This window comes from Nycticebus coucang, chromosome 4 (genome assembly GCF_027406575.1).
Source record: "Nycticebus coucang isolate mNycCou1 chromosome 4, mNycCou1.pri, whole genome shotgun sequence".
NCBI lineage: Eukaryota > Metazoa > Chordata > Mammalia > Primates > Lorisidae > Nycticebus > Nycticebus coucang.
Window position 1 is genome coordinate 120,177,427 of NC_069783.1, and position 22,567 is coordinate 120,199,993.

General features: G+C 36.2%; 1 protein-coding gene and 1 pseudogene across 2 annotated transcripts in view; both read right to left on the reverse strand.

The window, feature by feature from the left end:
• Positions 1-22,567, reverse strand: part of MED13L (mediator complex subunit 13L) — a 332,646-nt gene that overhangs the window by 289,451 nt on the left and 20,628 nt on the right. Inside the window, exon 2 of the mRNA XM_053586925.1 lies at positions 4,323-4,560. Coding sequence (XP_053442900.1) covers positions 4,323-4,560 — 238 coding nt within the window. The remainder of the gene's footprint in view (positions 1-4,322; positions 4,561-22,567) is intronic.
• On the reverse strand, positions 2,055-3,396 carry LOC128583070 (nudC domain-containing protein 2-like; annotated as a pseudogene). The gene has a single exon (XR_008379375.1). The product of XR_008379375.1 is annotated as a nudC domain-containing protein 2-like (transcript).

Sequence of the window (22,567 nt, forward strand, 5' to 3'; positions counted from 1 at the left end):
CCCATGCTCTAAACCTCGATACCATACAATATAAACAGTACAAAAGCCCAAAGTACTTATCCAAAGACAGATACAGACTATAAATGCGTTACAGTCTTTTCCCAGACTATTTCATAGATATTTTAAGCATTTAAACAAAAAATGTAGTATCATAAAACAAACATGAGTATATTTTAGAATTATTTTGTTAGAATTATTCTCCTTTACAGGGATATTTTATAGATTTAAATTCAAGATGGCTGCTTTGGTATTACATGTTATTGTGATGTTTCTTAGTAGTATGCTATTTGGGTACCCTATAAAGATAAAGGAAATACCAAATAATGTAACTAAAAAGCAAAATTAAAGAACAGTAAAACAGCCCTGTAAATAAGAATTTTACCAATAATGGTAATGTCAGACTTAATACTAAAGCCTGCTAATAGGATTCTGCTATAATTTAATTTAACCAAAACAAAAGGACTCAAATATATTAGAGAATTAAATAGATTCCAAAATATTCTCGATTTAGATGGCTACTAATTAAAATACTCCCTTTGTAGCCTTCGTTTTTCTTTATGATTGCGTTCCCTGCCATATTTCTACTTATTTAAAACAAAGTTGTCTCTATGCCACTCATTTTTCTAATCAGGCCTCAGATATTTTCCAATATTAGATTGAACTACATAATATTACCCTTTTCAGCTAGGCACGGAGGCTCACACCTGTAATCCTAGCACTCTGGGAGACCAAGGCAGGTGGACTGCTTGAACTCACAGATTCGAGACTAGCCTGAGCCAGAGCGAGACCTCCTCTCTAAAAAAACTGCTGGGCATTGTGGCAGGTGCCTGTATTCCCAGCTAGCTACTTGGGGGGCTAAAGCAAGAGGATCACTTGAACCCAAGAGTTTGAGGTTGCTGTGAGCTATGACACCACAGCACTTTACCAAACGTGACAAAGTAAGATTGTCTCAAAAAAAAAAAAAAAAAAATTACCCTTTCAACCACCTTTACCTATAAAAATGGACATTTCATATGATTGGTTCTAATAACTCTCTCAAAATTCAACATATTAAAAAAAAGCAGAAGCACTCGTGAAGTTATAACTATTCTATCACTGTGATATTTTCCTAGTAGGACAGAAAGGATAACCAGTTTGTACCATTTTCAATCTCAAAAGAAATTTACAATATACTGTTAAGTAAAAAGGCCTGAGTTACCTACTAATATACTACCAACTTCATTTACACATAAAACATCTATTATTAAAATGGTTTTAGACTTCAGGATTTTTACTTCTCCATTCTCTTTGGCAATTCTATGCTGTCCTAATTTTCTAATTTAAATGCAGTATTAATGTAAATTTTCAAAGCAATCTAAAAATAAGTCTTAATGATTCTAAGTATGTGCAATCTAAATCAAAAGCAACTATTAAATTTAAGGGGGGCAGTGCCTGTGGCTCAGTGATTAGAGCACCAACCCCATATACGGAGGATGGTGTGTTCAAGCCTGGCCCCAGCCAAACTGCAACAACAACAACAAAAGAAAATAGCCGGGTGTTGTGGCGGGAGCCTGTAGTCCCAGCTACTCAGGAGGCTGAGGCATGAGAATCACCTAAGCCCAAAAACTGGAGGTTGCTGTGAGCTGTGACATCACAGCACTCCACCAAGGGCAAAAAAAGTGAGACTAGGTCTCTTAAAAAAAAAAAAGAAAGAAAGAAATTGTAAAAGCTTGTATCTTTTTGTTAACTCAATAACAAAGCCTATGAGAAATAATACAATAGTAAGCTATTTCAAAGAATACTGATCATCTGTTTGTTGTTATAAATAACCTCACTCTACACATGAATAAAATAAGCCCAACTGACAGTTTCCTCATCATTACAAAATGATGCCTTGTGCTGGTAACAAAGAGCAAAGCAAAAAGTTAAAATATAAGGGATTTATACAGAGTAGAAAAATGGAAAATGAGAGTCAGAAATAATTGTGAAAAATGAGAATGAAACCAAAACAAACGGAAAAATGCTATATACCCCTACTACATGTTTAAAATATTTTTAAAAAATAAGAATATATGTTTTTTTTTCCTATTTAGAAAACTTTATTGAACACCACACTTATCAAAAGAAAACTTAGTATTACCTGATAGCACTCTTTCATTTCACATGGTCTACCCTAATTTTTTTGTATTAAAAATATGGTTAAATTAGTAAAATATAGCATATAAAATTTCATGCTGAGCAAAAACAAGTCCAAAAAAAAGTTACCATATAGCCATACAGTAGTTCCCACAGGACATGTTTCCTATGTAAATCATACTTGAATGCAATTTTTAGAACCATTTAAAATATATTTTGCAATTTGTTAACTGTAGGCATCCACATTTTTCTTCCACCACGTAATCTGTTCCTATGATTAAGTTGGCAATATCTGCTAAAATCCACTGAATGCGGCAAAAAAACACTGGTTATTTTTCAAGGTTTGAGAAATCTGGTCCACCTTTAGTGTAGTTTCCTGAGATTTCTGCTCCACTTAAGTCAAAACCAGGATTTTCTTTCTGGAATCTCTCTAATGTAAGCTTTCTCTGCATTTGGTCTTGTACCCAAGGATCAGCTGCATATTCAGATTCCCAAGTTCATGTTCCCTCATCAGCTATTGTAGAATCAAAAGTTTGCCCTTGAGGATCTCGCAGCCACCCACGGCCAGCGCCACATGCCTGCTCTGCAGACCACACTGGATATCCTGGGCGCAACTGCCTGGCAGCGCCTGAACTTCAATGAACACCTCCTCCAACGTCTGGTACCACTGGCCCCACGGGGTACCGCATGGAACCACCCCACTGCGCTCTTCAAAAGGGCCCGACATAGTATAGCCACTTCCCGGCAGCAGCGCACCGAGTGAGCTCAAAAATATATGTTTTAATATTTACATAAACAAACAAAAATATTATAAGTATCTTCTAGGAGATACCTTATTTTGCAAATTCTGATACATAGAATCCAGATGTTCTAAAACTCTTAATTTTACCTGTGTTAACTACTAACTACATAAGATAGTTTTGAGATGAATGTTAAGTTATGAGATCTTGCTAAGGAAAGCAGTCTCACCCAGAATGGGCTCTTATATTGATAATTCAAATACCCTAAAAAATAACAACAGAAAAGTCTGAGTTGAATAGATAAATGAACCTTAAGGTAAACAGCTCAATTAGTCCATTGTGGTTTACTGCCCTCTGGCTGCTGTGGCAGGAGATATCACAGATAAAAAATGGCTGCCAAGAAAAACTAGGAAGGTGTCAAGTACAAGTTAGCAGGAAATTCTTTAGGCAAATCTAGAAGCTTTAGAACAGACCCTCAAATATACATTAAAGTTAGTTTTACTCCTACCTTTAAAAAGTATTAAAAATACCGCTTAGCAAAACATTCCAAACATTACCTGAAATTTTTCAACCACAAATTAGCAAAATGTAATCTAGAGATAATAAAAGTTGGTTGTAGGAGACTAAGTCAAAGGAGTTAATACTCTGACTAAATCAAGAACTAGTCTTGATTTGGAAAACTTGCTTAGCATATTAGATAGACACATTTAGATAAAGAGGTAAAAACGTCTACCAGCAATCTAAAAAATATTGATAAAATTTTCCCTGGTTATTAATCTGCGCAAAAAATACAAGGCAGCTTACAATAATGAAACTTTCATATTAATTCAAAGTTTCCAGATATCAGACGTAATAATCTGAAGTTAAAAACTATCCAACACTAGAGCTATCCAATATTTCCTGAAATTGCCTACTTAAATAAAAAGCAGGAACAAACCAAGGGAAAATATGCTACACCAAAATCAGACCAGATCCTTTACATTAATCTCTCTTCAAAATGCCATCCAGTGTCATCTCATAATTTTGTGCAAAAAAAGTTTACTAATAAGTTTCTACATCATTTATCAATTTTCCACCTGTCAACGAATCACAAAAGCCACCAAAGAAAAACCAATTTTGTTCATTTCACTGTCTTATTAATTACTCACAATTCACTATCACTATCACTATCAACCCTGGATCTTACCCTTGTTTCTACCCCAGCACACCCAGGGGACACAATACTTTATTTGGTAATAGTGGTTCACAAGATTCTGATTCTCTGCATGACTGGGAAAGGACAAGAAAGCTTGAACAAATGGGGGTGGAAAAAAGAGGGGTGAGAACAAGGACATTCTTTTTGAGAGACACACCCATTAGACACTTGAAATGTTTCTTTTATGCAAGTCTTAATAACCTTTTCAAATGTTACCATTGTTTTTAAAACATGTGATGCAAATAATTTTTAAGAGAAAGCAAAAACCTTACCCTGCAGTTCATGATGTATTACACCCACAAGGTTGGGCTCATCTCCCCACCAGAATATCCATAACTCTTTGCAATCTGGTTTGACATCACGACGCCATACACACAGCAGGTTGGCTTGCAGGCAGCGGATGAAACTTAACAGGATTGGATCATCTTGGGCTGGGGCTGAAATTATGGGTCCACAGTCCCCATGCCCTCCAAAATTGTACCTACGCCATTTGATTCCCGTGAGTTCAGCCTGGAAAAAGATAAGAAAATTTCAAGTTTTGATTTTTATTTTTACCTACAGACCACTAAAACCAGGCTTCCATACAGAAAAGCAAATATACTAAAATACACTAACCCCCATTACTAAGATTTCTCCCATGAAGAATGTACAATCCTTCTTAATTTCAGAGGGAGGAAAAGCTAATTCCTATCAAGATGTCTCTATGTTAAAGGACAAAACAAAACAAGCCAATAATCATTTCCTGACGAACCATTTTACTTGCCTAAACATTTACTATAACAACCCCTATGCATAAAACTATGTTCCATAATATTATTCATCATTTAAACCATAAATTATGTTTAGAAATCAGGTAAGAGTTTAAAAGTAAGTTTGTAGAATTGAAATAATTTGGCTAGGCATACATAGTAGCTCTTGGCTGTAATCCCAGAGCTTTCCCAGGCCAAGGTAAGAGAATAACTTAAGTCCAGGAGTTTGAGACCACCCTGGGCAATATAGCAAGACTTCTACAAAAAATAATAAAATAAAAAATCGATAAGGAAATCATTTCTTTCAAAGGATTTCTTCAATTTCTTCCTATTCAGAAGCTACAGTTTAAATCCTTTTTTTTATTATTAAGTCATAGCTGTGTAAATCCTTTTTAATCAGGGAATCAGCATGCAGTACCATAGTGCTTCATCATGAACGATACAAGGCTAACATTTAGGAAGAAGTTGCTTACAAAACTAATGCCAAGTTATCAGCAATTTTTCATGTTATTTAACACACTGCAACCCAGAAAAGCTTTGTTTCTATAACAAATCTCTAATGTAGTTCGGTCTTTTGTTTTTAAACACATTTCAAAACATGAGAACTTTAAAACAGCATAGAACAAAATACTGTTATCTTTGCTCCTATTACATATATTTTAAGATTACTTAAATCTTAGGTTTTCAGAACTAAACTTCAAGATATTTCAACACAAACAAAAGCTGGATCCTACTTATGCAACTGTAAACTACAATTATATATTCAAAATTGATAGTAAAATCAACTTATAGGAAAATTCTGTACCAAATAGCCTGTGTGTTCCTCGTATTCAATCCTAACTCATTTTTCCCCTTCCACACAAGATCAATAATTTTTGTCAACAAGGTGTTTTCTCAAACAAATAGCACTGGGTAGGTAGTCATATCTTCTATCAACACAACTAAAACAAATTTAAAGTACTAAAACAATCTATCACTACAAAGATCACATTTAAAAGAAAAAAATCATATTTCTTCAATCCAAATAAAGAAGGTTTCACAATCAAAAGAAAAAAAGTTACAAGGATAACATCCAAACTAAAACTATCTGAAAGTTATTAACTTATTCTTGACAGTATGGGACCTACTAAATCTAATCTTTAAGGAACATTCTTAGTAAAAGCTGGTATTGTCAACAGTTAAGACTGTCCCTGTGTGACACTTGGTTTCCTCTAACTATAAAAAGTACTACATGGTCACTGTAAAATGCTAAAAAATAATAAAGCATAAATACACTTGAAATAATTATTAGCATCTTACTGCAAGTCCTTCCTGTTCTTCTGTACATATACATGTTGAAAGTTAGAACCACACTGCACAGTTTTGTGCCCTTTTTCACTTACTATAAATATTTTTATACATTACTAGTTATTCTTCAAAAACAATTTTTATTGTTTACATATTGTATTCACTGAGGAATAACTTAACCATCCCATAACAACTGGAAAATCTTCCTTTTTTATGCTATTATAATTATTACAATTGAAGAACATCCTTGAACATTATTTTCTTTATTATTTCCTTAGAAGAGACTGCTTGATAAAGAATTACCAAAGAATGAGTACTTTAAGACGCATTATGAGTGCTACCACACTCCTTTTCTTTTCTTTTGAGACAGAGTCTTACTTTATTGCCCTGGGTGGAGTGCCATGGCATCACAGCTCACCAACCTCCAACTCCTGGGCTTAAGCGATTCTCTTGCCTCAGCCTCCCGAGTAGCTGGGACTACAGGCGCCCGCCACTACACCCGACTATTTTTGTTGTTGTTGTTGTTGTTGCAGTTTGGCCAGGGCTGGATTCGAACCCACCACCCTTGGTATATGGGGCCGGCGCCCTACCCACTGAGCCACAGGATGCCACCCCCACATGGCTTTTCAATTAATTGTCCCCTCAATACAAATAACCACCTTCCAAATTACATGTCTTTTAAAATACCTGCCAATTTAATAGAAGGATATGTCCCTGTACTAATTTAGAATCCTCATTCTGCTTGGAAGAAATCATTAAGACATATTTGATCAGAGTTATAATCTGAGGCCAGCCTTCCTGGGTTTGAATCCTAGGTCTGTACTTACTAGCTATAAGTACCTAGCAAGTTACTTAACCACTGTCCCTCAGCTGCATCACTTGTTAAACGAAGATAATAGTATTTACAGGGTTGTTGATTAAATGAGTTAGCAATCACATAAAGCACTTAAGACAATATCTAACACATGTGAAAAACCATCATATTAACAATACTACTACTTTGAGTTGTCTGCTCATACACTTTGTCCATTTTTCTATCTTACAATTTCCTCTGTTTCTTCAAATAAAAACAGCATGTGTGTTTTAATCAGAAAGGCTAACATCTTCAAATAAATGTCAAAGAAGGAAACAAAATAAAAATAATAAAAAAGGCAACTTTTCTTATTATCACCTCAATTAAAGATAGTGCTCTGTGTCTAAGGATCTTGGGGGGGCGGAGGTAGATGGAAGAGAAAATAAAGGAATAAAACTACCTAGATAAATATGAACCACTAATAGTGACATTTCAAGGGTTAGAAAATTAAGACGTCTCAGAGATTTAGACATCAGGTGAGTTAGCCCCCAAGAAATTCTATGCACAGAAATTTACTCACTATAACACTTTCACCTGTAACATCCAGCACAGTTGAGCAGACAAAATATTTGGCTTTGATTCAGGAGAATGTTTTGCCTAATCCTAGCACTTCCACTAACTTCCTATCAGTGTTTCTATGCTCTCAGTAGCAAAGAGAAGCTGCTACCACCTGCTACGTGTTTTTCACAAAGTTGTTCTAACAGGTAATATAACAAATGCAAGTGACATAACAGCAAGGCTACAAACTAAATCACTTCAAATAACTAATACAGCCAAAAGAACTGAAAAATGTGCAATTATTTTTAAACAATTTACTTCCTTTCCTTTAAAGCTAAAATTAAATATCATTATACCAGTTTCACAGGAAAATGTTAACAAACACTAATCAAGTCTAACAGAGGTAACTAAGTATAAAATGGATGTTCAAAGATTTAGTTTTAAATTTCAAATTAATGTTTGATAAGAAGGACAACTTAATGAGACCAAAATAGTTTAGCCAAGGGAAAAAAACTCCCATGATGAATGTTTATTCAATTAATGTCTTCATATGCCATGATCATGTTTATAGTTAAAAATCAAGTCTACCCCAAGTCCTGCTGTCCTAATTTCTGACAAATTTTCTAAGACACAAAATTCTTTACCTAATAATTTCAGAATTTTGAAGCAAACCTTTCAAATATTTCTACATACAAATTATCCCAAAAGCACAGTTACTTCTCACTCCCTAAAAGACAAACAATCCATAATTATATATTTAAGTTAAAATTCCATGGTTTTAAAAAAACAGAATCAAAGGATGAAATTAAAATATATAAGGAACAAAACCAGTATGCATATATATATATATAACATAGCAATCACCACCACCATCATTTATTAAGCACCTACTTAATACCAGGCACCATTCCAGGGTCTTCATACATAATTTCAAATCTTTACATCAGACAGCTAAAGAAATTAAACTCAAAGGATAAATAATTCTCTCATACCACAGAGATAGCAAACGGTAGACCACTAATATAACTGAATTTAAACCATAATGAATTTAAAGCATAAATTCTTTCCACTCTATCATGCTGTTTCATAGAATTAATGGTAAAAATTAGCCCTAGAGGATTATAAAATAGTACAAAGAAACTGTCATCAACTCAATTTGGCAATGACTAAATCTCATAGCCAAACTTTCTAATTTAAGAAAGTTCATCTTTCTTTAGTCTTCCTGAGGTATTAAGGAAACTAGTGTAAGCGTGTCCACACATCATCCAATGACTAGAAAAGACTTTATTTCACTCAGATAATTACATACCTTCTTTTACATGTTATCACATAAGACAATATCTGCACAAACTAATTCTGAGAAAATACATACACAAAACCAAGAAAATAACTATTCTAACACAGATGCTGGAAGGAAATTTGCTTAGCAATGGCTGGCATCTGTTGTAGAGGTAGTCAAGGTTTCAGAAAATTGAACTTAACTGGCAGAGACACCCTGGCCTAAACAGAAGACCTCTATAGTCAGTTAAGACAGGTTCTAATTAGATTATAACCAAATCAGGATAAATGTACTTCCTAAGTCCATGAATGTAATTTTTTTTGAGACAGAGTAAATACTTTTTTTCTTTCTTTTTTTTTTTTGAGACAGAGTCTCACTTTGTCACCCTCAGTAGAGTACCATGGCATCACAGCTCACAGCAACCTCAAGCTCATGGGCTTAAGCGATTCTCTTGCCTCAGCCTCCCAAGTAGCTGGGACTACAGGGGCCCACCACAAGCCCAGCTATTTTTTTTTGTTGCAGTTGTCATTGTTGTTTAGTTGGCCTGGGGCGGATTCAAACCTGCCAGCCTCAGTGTATGTGGCTTGCACCATAACCACTATGTTATGGGCACCGAGCCCATGAATGTGATTTAAAGAAAATTTATATTGATTTTTAGTGTCTTATTCTTCTGGAATATGAAGGAAATGAGCTGATAAAATCTCCCAGTGGAGTTCATTTATTTGCAGTGACCCAGTGCAACCAGATCCTTTGTGACCAAGAACATATACTTACAATATGGCTCCCCAGAGTTAAAACCACATTTAGTGGTCATAGAACAGTAAAACTAACAGGCACTGGTAAGAATGAACCTAGGGTGCAGTATTATGGAAGGAACACTGTCTAGAGATCAAGACATTTAGGTTCTAGGCCTCGTTTTTTAAAAATTTACCTATATGTTAGGAAATCTACTCCACCTCATGGTGCCTCAGCTTTGGGACCTGTAAAATGATAGAGTTGACCTAGATCCTATAAATGAGTTCAAGTCTCCTGGCCCAGACTAATTACATCCTACCCAAAGGCAACTTGCAATTGAGACAGAACCCTTATTAGACATCTTAAATGATCAGCAAGAGAACCAAAGAGCTAGCCAGAAGAATTCAAAATTTCAAGAAACTGAAAGAAAGATTCCTAAAACTACAGAACAATTAGCTTAACATCAATCTTGGGCAGGGATGGTGTATAGAAAAGGCAGCTGTGATCATAAAAATGCACTAGGAAATTCCATCCCTGCCTAACCTCACTTCCTCCCGTGATAGGGTTACTACTGTAGTAGATCAGGGTAATATATTAAATAGTAAGCATATTACATCACCTTTCAACTCAAAGGAAGAAAAAAAGTCACATATAATAGAAAACTTCTGTTAAAACATAACTAATCAACTGTAGGTAAAGATGACAAAGTAAACACATACATCTGCTTTTACTTTCTCTTAAATCCCTCTAAAACATCAATAGAGATGTTTATTTCTTTGTTTTTTGGGTTTTTTTTTTTTTACCTTAAATCATAAAATCACAAGGTTAGATACAACAGGAGGGGAGACAGCATCAAAATTTTGAAAGCTAAGAAGTAGATGCTCAAGAGGTAAGAAGACTTGTAATACCTAAGAAAACTTAGACAAGGAGAAAGCAGGGATACAATCCAATTAACAAATAATCCCCTCAGCCTCAGGAATTTAGATACAGATATTTCTAGAAGTACAGTTGAAAGGCAAGAGTTAATAAAATAAGGAAAACTGGTTGAAAGTCTGCTTAAAAGGCACTCAGATGCCCAGGTACTCTCCCTACTGCACAGAGTTGAGCTATTGCCCCCTTCTTCAACCCCAGCAAATAATCAGAAGCATAATCTCTGGAGACAGAAAAACAAAGGGTGCCTAGACTGGGGTTGGGGGACACAGACAAACAGAAGACAGAGAACTTGAGTGAAAATAGGGCACTGGGTGAACATACATAGAACAAAGGCCAAGAACCACCCTCTCCCCACCACTGCCCTCTAAACACTCAAAAAGCTGGCAGCCAGTCCTTCATCCCCCAGAAATGACGGTAGAAGAGTCTTTTTCTGAGATATCTTATCAGCTCCAGAGAAAACACTTCAAGATACCATAATCAGAGGTTCCCCAACCACAGAGCTAACCCAGATCAGTGACATGTAGAGTAAACAAACATCACTTATAAACTCAGAAATTTCAAACAGTTTTTTTGGCCACCATTCCTAAACAATGGACTGAAACAAGAACAGTCAACCAAACAGGTGAAGAAAACCAATGAGGTATTATAGACACACACAAAAAAAACAGAACAGTAACTTGAAGGAAAGAGACAACATTGGGAGAAAAAAAACTTTTAAAACACCTATAATTGATATCCTCAAACACATAAAATAGTGGAACCAGTAAAAAAGGATAGGACGTTATTTCAGAAAAGAAAAATAATTTTTTTAAAGCTGTTGGAAATTTTTAAATACTGATACCAAAAATGATAAAGCTCAGTAAAATGTCTAGAAGATAAAGTTTAGGAAATCTGCCAGAATGTAAAGGAAATAAACAAAACTGCAAAATGAGGGGTTAAGCAAGAGATTAAACTAGAGGAGCAACCCAGGAAATTCAAATCCAAATACAAGAGCTTTCAGAAAGAGAAAATACAAAAAATACAGAGGAAATGATTAATAAAGTAATTCATAATTTATAATAATTTCCCAAGAAACATGAATTTCTAGATTGAAAGAGCTCCATAAGTGCCCAAAACCATGGATTAAGAGAGTCTCACAGACAGCATATTACTCACCACCACAATGGAACACCAGCAAAGTAAACACCCAAAAGCCCAAAGTCAAAACTTAGCTTGTACAATGGTGCAAAGGATAAAACTACACCATGGACTTTCACAAAATGAGATGACTAGAACTTCACATATATCAATTATCTCAATAAATGTCAATGGACTGAATTCACCACTGAAGAGGCACAGGCTGGATGACTGGATAAAAAAGCACAGGCCATCTGTATGCTGTCTACAGAAGACACACACACCTAACCTTGAAGGGCAAATCAAGACTTGGGGTTAAGGGATGGAAAACAGTATTTCAAATAAATGGAAATCAAAAGAACAGAGGGATTGTGATCTTATTGTCAGATACAAACAAATTTAAAGCAACTAAAATTAAGAAAGACAAAAATGGGGGGCGGTGCCTGTGGCTCAGTGAGTAGGGTGCCAGCCCCATATGCCGAGGGTGGCGAGTTCGGACCCAGCCCCCAGACAAACTGCAACAGAAAAATAGCCAGGCGTTGTGGCACGTGCCTGTAGTCCCAGCTGCTCGGGAGGCTGAGGCAAGAGAATCGCGTAAGCCCAAGAGTTAGAGGTTGCTGTGAGCCGTGTGACACCATGGCACTCTACCCAAGGGTGGTACAGTGAGACTGTCTCTACCAAAAAAAAAAGAAAGACAAAAATGGACACTTTCTACTGGTCAAAGGAACAATACAACAAGAAGACATTTAATTTTAAATATTTATGCATCCATCTTAAATACTCCCAGATTTATGAAACAGGCCTTGATGGGTCTAAGCAATATCATATCCCATAACACCATAATAGTCAGGTCTTTAATATCCCTCTGACAGAACTGGACAGATCCTCTAAACAGAAACTAAACAAAGATACAAAGGACTTAAATGTGACCCTAGAACAAATGGGATTAACAGACATATACAGAACACACCACAAAAGCTAAGGAATATACATTTTTCTCATCAGCCCATGGTACATACTCCAAATTTGATCATATCCTAGGATATAAATCAAACCTCAGCAAAATTAAAAGAATAGAAATTATACCTTGTATCTTCTCAGACTCCAAGATAATAAAGGTGGACCTCAACTCCCACAAAAACATTCACCCACACACAAAGACAACCTTATGCTGGAAATTAAACAACCTTATGCTGAATGATAGTTGGGTTCAGGAAGAGATAAAAGAGGAAATCATTAAATTGCTCAAACATAATAATAATGATGATACAAGTTACCAAAACCTGTGCAATATAGCAAAAGTGGTCCTAAGAGGGAAATTTATCACATCAGATACCTACATTCAAAAAACAGAAACAGAGCACAACAAACTCATAAACCATCTTAGAGAAATGGAAAAAGGAGAATAATCTAATCCCAAACCCAGCAAAAGAAATAACTAAAATTAAATCACAGATTAATGAAATTTAAAAAAAAAAGAATCATTCAGAAAATTGAAACAAAAGTTGGTTTTTTGAAAAATAAAATAAAATAAATAAACCTTTGTACAGATTAACTAGAAACAGAAAAGTAAAATCTCTAATAAACTCAATCAAAAATAATAAAGGGGAAATAACAGATGCCACAAAGATACAAGGTATTATCACTAAGTACTACAAGAAACTCTATGCCCAGAAATTTGACAATGCGGAAGAAATAGATCAATACCTGGAATCACACCCTCTCCCTAGACTTAATCAAGTAGAAATAGAGGCTCGGACCAGAGCTGGTGGGTTCAAATTCAGCCTAGGCCTGCCAAACAACAATGACAACTGCAACAACAAAAAAAAATAGCCAGGCATTGTGGTGGGCTACTTGGGAGGCTGAGGCAAGAGAATCACTTAAACCCAAGAGTTTGAGGTTGCTGTGAGCTGTGACAGCACAGTACTCTACCAGGCCAACAGCTTGAGACTCTGTCTAAAAAAAAAAAGAAAGAAAAAGAAGAAATAGATCTCTTGAACAGACCAATTTCAAGAACTGATAGTGAACCCAAAAACCACCTCTCAAGCAAAAAAAGCCCTGGTACAGATGGCTTCACATCAGAATTCCATCAAACTGTCAAAAAAGAGCTTATACCCATACTGCAGAAATTATTCCAAAAAATTAGAAGGAAGGAATCTTCCCCAACACGTTCTACGAAGTAATCATCACCCTGATACCAAAACCAGGAAAAGGCCCAACTAAAAAGGAAAATTTCACCAATTTCACTAATGAATATATATGCAAAAATTCTCAATAAAATCCTAGCCAACAGATTACAGCTACACATTAAAAAACAAATCATTCATCACTATCACATAGGTTTCATCCCAGAGATGCAAGTCCATAAATATAATTCACCATATCAACAGAAGCAAAACCAAAGATCATACGATCCTCTCAATAGATGCAGAAAAAAAGCATTCAATAAAATTCAGCATCCTTTTCTAATTTGAACACTTAAGAATATAGGCATAGGTGGCACATTTCTGAACCTGATTGAAGCCAAGCCATCTACAGCAAACCCACAGCTAATATATACTGAAGGGAGTAAAACTGAAAGCTTTACCACTCAGAACCAGAACCAGACAAGGCTGTCCTCTATCGCCACTAGTATTCAACATAGTGCTGGAAGTTCTAGCCAATACAATAAGGCAAGAGAAGGAAACAAAGGTCATCCAAATGTGCATAGAGGAGGTCAAACATTCTTTGCAAACGATATGATCTTATACTTAGAGAACCCCAAAGACTCAACCACAAGACTACTAGAAGTGATCAAAAAATACAGAGAGAAAGAAGGAGGGAGAGGTGGGGAAAGGAAGAGCAGAGAGAGGTAAGGAGGGAGGGGGGTGGGTCCTTGGTGTGTGCCACACCTTCTGAAGGCAAGACACGATTGCAAGAGGGGCTTTACCTAATAAATGCAATCAGTGTAACCTGGCTTATTGTACCCTCAATGAATTCCCAACAATAAAGAAAAAATACAGCAATGTCTCAGGATATAAAATCAACATCCACAAATCAGTAGCCTTTGTAAATGCCAGTAACAGCCAAGATGAGAAGCTAATCAAGGACACAATTCCCTTCACAGCAACTTCGGAAAAAAAAAAAAAAGAAATATCAGGCTGGGCATGGTGGCTCACACCTGTAATCCTAGTACTCCGGGAGGCTGAGGCAGGTGTATTGCTTGAGCTCATGAGTTCAAGACCAGCCTGAGCAAGAGCAAGACCCCATCTCTACTAAAAATAGAAAAACTAGCTGGGTGTTGTGGTGGGCGCCTGTAGTCCCAGCTACTTGGGAGACTGAGGCAAGTGAATTGTGTGAGCCCAGGATTTAGAGGTTGCTGTGAGCTATGATACCACAGCCCTCTACCCAGGGCAACAAAGTGAAACTCTGCCTATTAAAAAAAAAAAAATAGATAGATAGGAATATACATAAAAGAGGTGAAGGACCTCTACAAAGCAAATTATCAAACTCTAAGAAAAGAAATAACAGAAGATTAGCAAATGGAGGAACATGCCATGCCCATGGCTGGGAAGAATCAACATTGTGAAAATGTCTATACTACCCACAGCAATCTACAGATTCAATGCAATCCCCATTAAAATACCATCACCATACTTTCAAGATTTGGAAAAAATAATTCTTCATTTTATATGGAACCAGAAGGAACTCCATCTAGCCAAGGCAATTCTTAGTTATAAAAACATAACTAAGCCGGGATATCACCCTACCAGACTTTCGGCTATACTACAAGGCCACAGTGATCAAAACAGCATGGTATTGGCACAAAAATAGAGACATTGACATTTGAAAACGAATGGAAAACCATGAGATGAAAACTAACATCTTACAGCCACCTGATCTTTGATAAACCAAACAAGAACATACACTGGGGAAAAGAATCCCTATTCAATAGTCTTGGGAGAACTAGATAACCACAGGTGAAAGACTGAAACTAGACCTGCACCTCTCACCACTTGCAAAAATTGATTCAAGATGGGTAAAAGGGGATGGTGCTTGTGACTCAGTGGGTAGGGCGCCACCCCTATATACCAAGGGTGGCGGGTTGGAACCCGTCCCTGGACAAACTGCAATTAAAAATATATATACATATATACATGTATATATATATGTATGTAAAAGGTTTTTGGTTTTTTTGTTTAGTTTATTTGTTTTCAGTTTTTGGCCGGGGCTGGGCTTGAACCCACCACTCCCGGTATATAGAGCTTGAACCCGCCACTCCCTACTCCTTGAGCCACAGGAGCCACCCGGGTAAATCTAAAGCATGAAAACAATAAAAATCCTTGAAGAAAAAGTGTGGGAAAAACATTCACAGATATGGGCCGGGGGAAAGATTTTATGAAGACTTCCGTGGCAACTGCAAGAACAAAAATAAACAAATGGGACTTAATTAAACTGAAAAGCTTCTGTACAGCTAAGGAGACAACAACCAAAGCTGTTTGACAGCCTTCAGAATGGGAAAAGATATTTGCATATTATGAATTGGACCAAAGCTTGATAACTAGGATCTATAGAGAACTCAAATTAATCAACAAAAAAGACACAACAATCCCATACATCACTGGACATGACAGATGACTAGAACCTGCTCTGAAGAAGACAGACGAATGGCTAATAAACCTGAAAAAATGCTCGTCATCCCTATCATCAGAGAAATGAAAATCTAAACTACCCTGAGGTATCACCTAACGCCAGTGAGAATGGCCCACATCACAAAGTCTCAAGCTGCAGATGCTGGCATAGATATGGAGAGAAGGGAACACTTTTACACTGCTGGTGGGACTGCTAACTAATACAACCTTTTCGGAAGTATGGAGAATCCTCAAAGAACCCAAATTAGACATCCCATTTGATCCTGCAATCCCAATACTAGGCATCTACCCAGAAGAAAAAAAAATCCTTTTATCATATAGACATTTGCACTAGACTGTTTGTTACAGCTCAATTTACAATCATCAAAATATGGAAATAGCCTAAATGCCCACCAACCCAGGAACAGACTAACAAGCTGTGTTATATTATACCATGGAATAATATTCAGCCACTAAAAAAGACAGAGACTCTAAATCTTTTGAATTAACCAGGATGGAGGTGGAACACATTCTTCTTAGGAAAGCATCACAAGAATGGAGAAGCAAGAATCCAAGGCACTCTATTCCAATATGAAGGCAGTAGATGAGCTAATATGGGGGGGATAGGGGAATGAGCAAGTGGGGAGAGGGGAGGAGGAAGGGGGATGGGGGTCACAGTGTATGGCACACCTCTTGGGGGTGGGACACAATTATAAGAGGGACTTTATCTACAAATGCAATCAGTATAACCTAATTCAGCGTACCCTCAATAAATCCCAAACAATAAAAAAAGTAATAAATACAATTAAATAACCTAAAAGTATCCATTAGCTTAGCATTTAGAAACATTTAAGCAAGATAATAAACAAAGAGGGTGAACGTTTTACCTCTGGAGAGGGTAACATAAGGGCTAGCAGCAGAATACTATTGTTATAAACCTTGCAGAACTATTTAATTCTTTATGTAAAAGTGTAACTCATTACAAAAAAAAAGAAAATGAAACTTGAACAAAACCAATCAAAATGTAGTAACGAAATGTATTTAATGCCAAGTTACTACAAATACTGAGAACTTGTACCATTTTACAGACTTATTCTAGACAAATTCCTGATCTTAAGAACAATTTAGTATCCCATCAATTATGTCGCAAAAGCCAAAAGGTTTACTCCCCATGTGTTAAAATAATGCATTGCTATTAACTGTTTCTCTTCTCCCGTTTGGACTAATTAAAAGTCCAGCTGGGCAGAGATAGCCCTTCAGTAGTTCACACCCTTCCACCTGGCTGTGCCCACACTGTAGCTGTGGCCATTCTACTGGCTAGGGATTCCCCATGCAGGGGGGCTGTTGACAAGACAATGACCTTCCAACTCACTGGTTACTTCCCCATCATGAGAAATGCGATATACTATTCCTCCATATAATGCCATATATAAAAGATGTCTAATACCATAATAACAGGGGACTTTAACACTCCTCTTACAGAGCTGGACAGATCCTCTAAACAGAAATTAAACAAAGATATAAGAGATTTAAATGAGACCCTAGAACAACTATGCTTGATAGACGCATATAGAACACTCCACCCAAAGACAAAGAATATACATTCTTCTCATCACTCCATGGAACACTGTCCAAAATTGATCACATCCTGGGACACAAAACAAATATCAACAGAATCAAAAGAATTGAAATTTTACCTTGTATCTTCTCAGACCATAAGGCACTAAAGGTGTAACTCAACTCTAACAAAAATGCTCAACCCCACCCAAAGGCATGGAAATTAAACAATCTTCTGTTGAATAACAGATGGGTGCAGGAAGAAATAAAACAGGAAATCATTAACTTCCTTGAGCATAACAACAATGAAGACACAAGCTACCAAAACCTGTGGGATACTGCAAAAGCAGTTTTGAGAGGAAAATTCATCGCTTTAGATGCCTACATTCGAAAAACAGAAAGAGAGCACATCAACAATCTCACAAGAGATCTTATGGAATTGGAAAAAGAAGAACAATCTAAGCCTAAACTCAGTACAAGAAAAGAAATATCCAAAATCAAATCAGAGATCAATGAAATTGAAAACAAAAGAATCATTCAGAAAATTAATGAAACAAGGAGTTGGTTTTTTGAAAAAATAAATAAAATAGATAAACCGTTGGCCAGACTAACGAGGAATAGAACAGTAAAATCTCTAGTAACCTCAATCAGAAATGATAAAGGGGAAATAACAACTGATCCCACAGAGATACAAGAGATCATCTCTGAATACTATCAGAAACTCTATGCCCAGAAATTTGACAATGTGAAGGAAATGGATAAATATTTGGAATCACACCCTCTCCCTAGACTCAGCCAAGAAGAAATAGAGCTCCTGAACAGACCAATTTCAAGCACTGAGATCAAAGAAACAATAAAAAATCTTCCAACCAAAAAATGCCCTGGTCCAGATGGCTTCACTCCAGAATTCTATCAAACCTTCAAGGAAGAGCTTATTCCTGTACTGCAGAAATTATTCCAAAAAACTGAGGAAGAAGGAATCTTCCCCAACACATTCTATGAAGCAAACATCACCCTGATACCAAAACCAGGAAAAGACCCAAACAAAAGGAGAATTTCAGACCAATCTCACTCATGAATATAGATGCAAAAATTCTCAACAAAATCCTAGCCAATAGATTACAGCTTATCATCAAAAAAGTCATTCATCATGATCAAGTAGGCTTCATCCCAGGGATGCAAGGCTGGTTTAACATACGCAAGTCCATAAATGTTATCCACCATATTAACAGAGGCAAAAATAAAGATCACATGATCCTCTCCATAGATGCAGAAAAAGCATTTGATAAAATCCAGCATCCTTTTCTAATTAGAACACTGAAGAGTATAGGCATAGGTGGCACATTTCTAAAACTGATTGAAGCTATCTATGACAAACCCACAGCTAATATTTTACTGAATGGAGTAAAACTGAAAGCTTTTCCTCTTAGAACTGGAACCAGACAAGGTTGTCCTCTGTCACCTTTACTATTCAACATAGTGCTGGAAGTTCTAGCCAATACAATTAGGCAAGACAAGGAAATAAAGGGAATTCAAATGGGAGCAGAGGAGGTCAAACTCTCCCTCTTTGCTGATGACATGATCTTATACTTAGAGAACCCCAAAGACTCAACCACAAGACTCCTAGAAGTCATCAAAAAATACAGTAATGTTTCAGGATATAAAATCAATGTCCACAAGTCAGTAGCCTTTGTGTACACCAATAACAGTCAAGATGAGAAGCTAATTAAGGACACAACTCCCTTCACCATAGTTTCAAAGAAAATGAAATACCTAGGAATATACCTAACGAAGGAGGTGAAGGACCTCTATAAAGAAAACTATGAAATCCTCAGAAAGGAAATAGCAGAGGATATTAACAAATGGAAGAACATACCATGCTCATGGATGGGAAGAATCAACATTGTTAAAATGTCTATACTTCCCAAAGCAATCTACTTATTCAATGCCATTCCTATCAAAATACCAACATCGTACTTTCAAGATTTGGAAAAAATGATTCTGCATTTTGTATGGAACCGGAAAAAAACCCCATATAGCTAAGGCACTTCTTAGTAATAAAAATAAAGCTGGGGGCATCAGCATACCAGATTTTAGTCTGTACTACAAAGCCATAGTGCTCAAGACAGCATGGTACTGGCACAAAAACAGAGACATAGACACTTGGAATCGAATTGAAAACCAAGAAATGAAACTTACAACCACCTAATCTTCGATAAACCAAACAAGAACATACCTTGGGGGAAAGACTCCCTATTCAATAAATGGTGTTGGGAGAACTGGATGTCTACATGTAAAAGACTGAAACTGGACCCACACCTTGCCCCACTCACAAAAATTGATTCAAGATGAATAAAGGACTTAAACTTAAGGCATGAAACAATAAAAATCCTCAAAGAAAGCATAGGAAAAACACTGGAAGATATTGGCCTGGGGAAAGACTTCATGAAGAAGACTGCCATGGCAATTGCAACAACAACAAAAATAAACAAATGGGACTTCATGAAACTGAAAAGCTTCTGTACAGCTAAGGAGACAATAACCAAAGCAAAGAGACAACCTACACAATGGGAAAGGATATTTGCATATTTTCAATCAGACAAAAGCTTGATAACTAGGATCTATAGAGAACTCAAATTAATCCACATGAAAAAAGCCAACAATCCCATATAACAATGGGCAAGAGACATGAATAGAACCTTCTCTAAAGATGACAGACGAATGGCTAACAAACACATGAAAAAATGTTCATCATCTCTATATATTAGAGAAATGCAAATCAAAACAACCCTGAGATATCATGTAACCCCAGTGAGAATGGCCCACATCACAAAATCTCAAAACTGCAGATGCTGGCGTGGATGTGGAGAGAAGGGAACACTTTTACACTGCTGGTGGGACTGCAAACTAGTACAACCTTTCTGGAAGGAAGTATGGAGAAACCTCAAAGAACTCAAGCTACAGCTCCCATTTGATCCTGCAATCCCATTACTGGGCATCTACCCAGAAGGAAAAAAAAAATCCTTTTATCATAAGGACACTTGTACTAGACTGTTTATTGCAGCTCAATTTACAATCGCCAAAATGTGGAAACAGCCTAAATGCCCACCAACCCAGGAATGGATTAACAAGCTGTGGTATATGTATACCATGGAATACTATTCAGCTATTAAAAAAAATGGAGACTTTACATCCTTCGTATTTAACCTGGATGGAAGTGGAAGACATTATTCTTAGTAAAGCATCACAAGAATGGAGAAGCATGAATCCTATGTACTCAATTTTGATATGAGGACAATTAATGACAATTAAGGTTATGGGGGGGAACAGAAAGAGGGACAGAGGGAGGGGGTGGGGCCTTGGTGTGTGTCACACTTTATGGGGGCAAGACATGATTGCAAGAGGGACTTTACTAACAATTGCAATCAGTGTAACCTGGCTTATTGTACCCTCAATGAATCCCCAACAATTAAAAAAAAAAAAAAAAAAAGTCTACTAATACATATTTGTTTATTCATATTAACTTTATTCCTCAGGAGTAATTTTTTCTTCACTCCTTGTTTACCAATATTTCTTCAAAAATACAAAGATTTTGTTAAAAGTTCATTTAGCACAAATATGAGTGAAAAGGACTCAGGTTTTAATATTTTTGATAGTAAATTTAATGGAATTTTGAAGTTATTGCTATCCTAGAGATACATTAATACATTAATGAGTAAAAACATTAATACAAATCAGTGTAACCTGGCTTATTGTACCCTCAATGAATCCCCAACAATAAAAAAAAAAAACATTAATACATTAATGAGTAAAAACAACAGCCAGGTTCTATATAACTGATCTAACTTAATCACGTCACTAGCCAATATTACTTTCAGCTCCTACAACACTGAGAAGAATGTAGATAAAACAGAACAAAATAAACAGATGAAAGACTAAGTTTGTGAGAAAATCTAAACATTTCAGTTGGCTAGAAGCTGTTTGGCTTTATGTTCAATCCTTTCAAGCAAATTAACACGGCAACAAAAATAAAAATAAAAGAATAAAGCCATATGATTAAAAAAACAGAATACAACTACACATAGTATGTACTTAAGAAGATCCTGAAGTTACTTAAAATCTTCTATTATATGAAAAACTGATATGCAGGAGATTAATTAGATTTGTTCAGCACAATCCCAAGTGGTAACAGCAGAACCAAATGGAAAAAATGATGATTAAAACAATAGTGAGAGGTCCTTTGAGAAAAAAATTCCCTAAGGGTTAATCATAGATATGGGGGATTAAGAAGTTGACCAATACTAGACAAAGACTGTGGAGTGGCTTCAAATATCAAAGGGCTAGTTGAACAACATGATTTATAAGGTTCATTTCAAACTTGAAATACAAGTCCTAAACATTCTTTCTAACAGTAAGACTTCATAATTCTAATATCATTTGTATTTCAGTCAACTAGCTCAGGGGGTGGCAAACTGTGGCCTGTAGGCTTAACCACCTGGTTTTGTAAATAAAGTTTTATTAGTACACAATTATGCTAACTTATTTACACATTGTCTATGGACATTTTCACACTACACCCACAGAGTTGCAAGAGGATCTATATGGCCTACAACCTGAACTAATTATTCTCTGGTTCTATAAGAAAAAAATTGCTGACCTCTGAACTGGAATAACTAACACAGACAAACGTGACATTTAAAATATAAATAAACAGCACTAGATTGGTAAACAACACTGGACAACAGGCAGTACAGAGTAGAATCCCCGAGAGAAGGAAAACAAATGAGGCAGACCATACAAAAGCTGAGGCAGCTAGAATTTATGAGAGCAGATGACTAGAAAGATTAACATGCAGAAAAAAGCTCCAAAGATTTGATAGTTCTTTTGAATCTGTTTCTAA